Here is a 5,663-nt window from a genome sequence, read left to right on the forward strand (position 1 = left end):
ATACACGATGTATCACTATCACAGTGTGTGGATGATAAGACATCTGATACATGATGTATCACTATCACAGTGTGTGGATGATAAGACAGTTGATACATGATGTATCACTATCACAGTGTGTGGATGATAAGGCATCTGATACACGATGTATCACTACCACAGTGTGTGGATGATAAGACATCTGATACACGATGTATCACTATCACAGTGTGTGGATGATAAGACATCTGATACACGATGTATCACTATCACAGTGTGTGGATGATAAGGCATCTGATACACGATGTATCACTATCACAGTGTGTGGATGATAAGACAGTTGATACATGGTGTATCACTATCACAGTGTGTGGATAATAAGACATTTCATAGACGGCGTATTTTTGTCGTCGTAGGGATTGATATTCCACACAGGACATTGATACCTCAATAGCTTTTGGCATAATGTTCACAGATATTATTATAACACGGTGACATTTGTAAAATATTTAGATGTTTTTTATAATACTAAGAAATAACGCAGTAACAACAAACAAATAATATAAACATAGACAAATAACATACGAGTCTGTAAAGTGGTTTAATTAATACCCTTTTGTCGTGTCAATTAGAAAAGACGCCCGGTGATGACGACGAGATGGGAACTGGGTGAGAATTGTTGTTGTTGTCTCAGTAATTATTGCCAGGTGAAAGGAATACCCTGTAAAGCCACGATGTTTATTTCCCTGCCCTAGTTCAATTACTTCTCAATCAGCCAGCGAATATCACCACGTGCTCTCACGAGGCAAGCTCGTGCTTTGTAGCATAGAAGCTTTCACGTTGTGATTACATAGTTATTTTCAGTAAACATCTGGTATGAAATGGAAATGGAAGTAACGTGGGAAGCGTCGGTAAAATAGCTTTACGTAGTTTGGATTGTGTTATCTTTTAGATCTACAGACTTTGTGTTTTGATTACTTATAAATATATTTGGTGTTTTCTGTAATATAGCTTTACGTAGTTTGAATTGTGTTATCTTTTAGATCTACAAACTTTGATTACCTATAAATATATCTAACGACATTTTGTGGTATCACATATGTAAAAAGAAAGTTCACAAAGTACACCAATATGGCCGACAGGTAGATGCATACAGCCAGACAGCCAGATAAAGATGGATTAGAGAATAAACAGGAAGATAAAAACGTACCGGCAACCAGACAGACAGGCGGAAGAACAGGTCAGCAAATAAAGTGACAGACAGACGGTTGAATAGACCGGCAGATAATGTGACAGACAGACAAATGAACAGATCAACAGATAAAGAGACAGACACACGGTTGATTAGATCAGCAGATAAAGAGATAGACAGACGGTTGAATAGATCAGCAGATAAAGAGACAGACAGACGGTTGAATAGATCAGCAGATAAAGATACAGACAGACGGTTGAATAGATCAGCAGATAAAGATACAGACAGACGATTGAATAGATCAACAGATAAAGATACAGACAGACGGTTGATTAGATCAGCAGATAAAGAGATAGACAGACGGTTGAATAGATCAGCAGATAAAGAGATAGACAGACGGTTGAATAGATCAGCAGATAAAGATAAACAGACAGACGGTTGAATAGATCAGCAGATAAAGATAGACAGACAGACGGTTGAATAGATCAGCAGATAAAGATAGACAGACGGTTGATTAGATCAGCAGATAAAGAGACAGACAGACGGTTGAATAGATCGACAGATAAAGATACAGACAGACTGATGAACAGATCAGCAGATAAAGATACAGACAGACGGTTGAATAGATCAGCAGATAAAGAGACAGACAGACGGTTGAATAGATCGGCAGATAAAGTAACAGACAGACGGTTGAATAGATCGGCAGATAAAGTAACAGACAGACGGTTGAACAGACCAGCAGATAAAGAGCAGCAGAATGGACAGATAGCTAATGAGGCTATACATTACACTCAAGTGAATTTATTTTATTTGTATCAACAAACGTTAAAAATTTGTTATAATTGACAGAAAAAAGTTATATCCAACGTGTTGATACGTTTTCTTGTCACTAAGTCAAGAGTAGTAGTTTTTAGTTTCCATGACAATGTGTTTATATTTCAGCCGTAAGGTTTTTACAGATGCCATGACAACAAATTTGCTGTTTCTGAAGTAAGTTTCTACAGTTTCCATGAGAACATATTCGTGCTTCAACTGTAGGTTTTTTTACCGTTTCCATGACAACAGTTTGTGTAGTTTCGCTTCGTAGAGGTTTTTGCAGTGGCCATGACAACACATTTGATGTTTCTGAAGTAGGTTTTTACACTTTACATGAGAACGCATCTGTGTTTCAACTGTAGGGGGGGGGTATAGTTTCTATGACAACACTGTCTTATCTGTAGGGATTTTTTTGTGTTTTAGTAAATGTGACGTCAGTTGAGCCGAGATTTATGTTTAAGTTAAGGAAACTTCCGTTGTAGAGAAGTCTCGATAGCTGTGATTGGACCTAACTAAACAAAAACTGTTCTTCGGTTCCTTTGACAACCAAGTGATAACTTACGTGCAGCTGCCATGCGGTTCACGTGAAGTCTGTTACAAGAGGAAGTGGTTACCTTCTAGTGCTAGGAGCTGTCCAGGAAGAGAAAACTCCTTTAAGTGTTGAGAAGCTTCTTATGGCAGTCTCTCCTCTAGGTGTTGAGATGCTCCTTATGGCAGTCTCTCTGCTAGGTGTTGAGAAGTTAGCTTCTTAACACCTAGAGGAGAGACTGTTATAAGGCCTTATAACAGTCTCTCTTCTAGGTGTTGAGAAGCTCCTTATGGCAGTCTCTCTGCTAGGTGTTGAGAAGCTCCTTATGGCAGTCTCTCTGCTAGGTGTTGAGAAGTTCCTTATAACAGTTTCTCCTCTAGGTGTTGAGAAGCTTCTTATGACAGTCTCTCCTCTAGCCGTCTCCAAGCATTATTAGTCTCAAAGTGGGTTCCTGTCATCGAATTTTTATCTTCTTCTCGGTTTCGTTTGGTTGTAGTTAAGCACAAAGCTACACCAAGGGTATAGAATCAAAACCCGGTTTTTACCGTTATAAACCTGCAGACTTATTGCTCAGACACTGGGGGGGCGGGGTGGGTGGATTTGGAGCATTGTTCACTAGTCTTAACATACTGATTTATATATATATATACACTTTGAGATATAGAAGATCTCCCTGTAATAAAAAATCAAGAAATGCACTATTTATCGTGTTATTCTATTTATAACACGCTTTAATCTTAGGGTAGAAACTCTAGAGACCACGTGACCTAGTAGGAGGCTGTTATGTGATGAGCCGTGCAAGAATCACTATTATATACTCAATAGAATTAAGGTTTCCATCGCTGTCACCATCCGTAGGGAAGCGTCTAATTTATCATCTGATATTTTGCTATCAGGCCTTTTCCAGCTTATGTACACTTTAAAAAGTGTCTAACTCTTTCAAAATTTCAAACACGTAAGCAAGAGATTTACTTCCACGTCCTCTTGAAGTTTTTACATTAGACTAACATAAGTCTGTTGTTGTTTTTGATCGTTTCGAAATTTATACTTTATTGATATGCACTTGCAGAAAAAGACGTTTCTTATTACTAGCAGAAAAAGAAAGAAAATAGCTAACTTTTTTATCTAGAATTCTAAAACGATAAAAGGGTATTTTTTACTACTCAATTCTTGAATTTATTTCCCTTCAGCTCTGGCTTTACTGACTGAACAACGTAGAATTTCTTTCAGTTGACCTTTGACTTTACTGACTGAACAACGTAGAATTTATTTCAGTTGACCTTTGACTTTACTGACTGAACAACGTAGAATTTCTTTCAGTTGACCTTTGACTTTACTGAATGAACAATGTAGAATTTATTTCATTTGACCTTTGACTTTACTGACTGAAGAACGTAGAATTTCTTTCATTTGACCTTTGACTTTACTGACTGAAGAACGTAGAATTTCTTTCATTTGACCTTTGACTTTACTGACTGAACAATGTAAATTTTCTTTTAATTTACCTTTGACTTTACTGACTGAACAATGTAAAATTTCTTTCATTTGACCTTTGACTTTACTGACTGAACAATGTAAAATTTCTTTCATTTGACCTCTGACTTTACTGACTGAACAATGTAAAATTTCTTCCATTTGACCTCTGGCTTTACTGACTGAACAACGTAGAATTTCTTTCAGTTGACCTTTGACTTTACTGACTGAACAATGTAAAATTTCTTTCATTTGACCTCTGACTTTACTGACTGAACAATGTAAAATTTCTTTCATTTGACCTTTGACTTTACTGGCTGAACAATGTAAAATTTCTTTCATTTGACCTCTGACTTTACTGACTGAACAATGTAAAATTTCTTTCATTTCACCTTTGACTTTACTGACTGAACAATGTAAATTTTCTTTCATTTTACCTTTGACTTTACTGACTGAACAACGTAGAATTTCTTTCAGTTGACCTCTGACTTTACTGGCTGAACAATGTAAAATTTCTTTTATTTGACTTTTGACTTTACTGACTGAACAATGTAACATTTCTTTCATTTGACCTCTGACTTTACTGACTGAACAATGTAAAATATGCGTTATTTTTTTATGAACACCTAAATAGATTTAGAAATCTATCTATGGTTTCTTTGATTTGATATTATGTAGTCGTCATATTTTCTTATGCCATCTGAACACTCTCAACACGTATATAACTTACTGCTAGTTTTGAACGTATAATTACTCAGAATAGGCTTAACGTTTTTTATATGATTATTCAGAATATGCTTAACGTTTTTCATATAATTACTCAGAATAGGCTTAACGTTTTTCATATAATTACTCAGAATAGGCTTAACGTTTTTCATATAATTACTCAGAATAGGCTTAACGTTTTTCAGAAATCGACTTTCATGTTTATCAAGAGGAACACTGTCCAAGGATTAGAGAGAAGCTTGCCACTGAGGGACGCCGCTGTCTCCGTAAATGCAGACCCCACGCTGATTGCAAAAATCCCAGAAAACAGTGCTTGTGTGATGACGTTTGCGGATGGAGCTGTGTCCGGCCCGGTCAGTAATTAAGTTTATAACCAAAAATTTCTTAGCACTAAATGTCAGTATGTTTTAAACAATTCTTGTTTAGGTTTTGTTTTAATTTTCTTTGATTGTAAGAGATACTCAAGTGTCAAGGAACTGATAGTTTCGAATAAAACTGAACTGAAGGTAAACATAGGAAAGATGTCTCTCATACCAACCTACAGCAACTGTGTTGTAAGAAGTGGGTTTCATACCAACCTACAGTAGCTGTGTTGTAAGAAGTGGATCTCATACCAACCTACAGCAACTGTGTTGTAAGAAGTGGGTTTCATACCAACCTACAGTAGCTGTGTTGTAAGAAGTGGTTTCATACCAACCTACAGTAGCTGTGTTGTAAGAAGTGGATCTCATACCAACCTACAGTAGTTATGTTGTAAGAAGTGGATATCTGACCAACTTACAGTAACTGTGTTATAAGAAGTGGGTTTCATACCAATCTACAGTAACTGTGTTGTAAGAAGTGGATCTCATACCAACCTACAGTAACTGTGTTGTAAGGAAGAGGATTTCATACCAACCTACAGTAACTGTAGTAGCTGTGTTGTAAGAAGTGGATCTCATACCAACC

At 36.6% G+C, this 5,663-nt stretch overlaps 1 protein-coding gene across 1 annotated transcript in view; it reads left to right on the forward strand.

Annotated features, from left to right (window-relative positions):
* Window positions 1-1,283: 1,283 nt before the first annotated feature.
* Window positions 1,284-5,663, forward strand: part of LOC111083286 — a gene marked incomplete at its 3' end in the record, with an annotated part of 18,313 nt that continues 13,933 nt past the window's right edge. The window contains exons 1-2 of the mRNA XM_022379693.1: window positions 1,284-1,608; window positions 4,901-5,068. Coding sequence (XP_022235401.1) covers window positions 1,284-1,608; window positions 4,901-5,068 — 493 coding nt within the window. The remainder of the gene's footprint in view (window positions 1,609-4,900; window positions 5,069-5,663) is intronic.

Source organism: Limulus polyphemus, unplaced genomic scaffold (assembly GCF_000517525.1).
Source record: "Limulus polyphemus unplaced genomic scaffold, Limulus_polyphemus-2.1.2 Scaffold8891, whole genome shotgun sequence".
Taxonomy (NCBI): domain Eukaryota; kingdom Metazoa; phylum Arthropoda; class Merostomata; order Xiphosura; family Limulidae; genus Limulus; species Limulus polyphemus.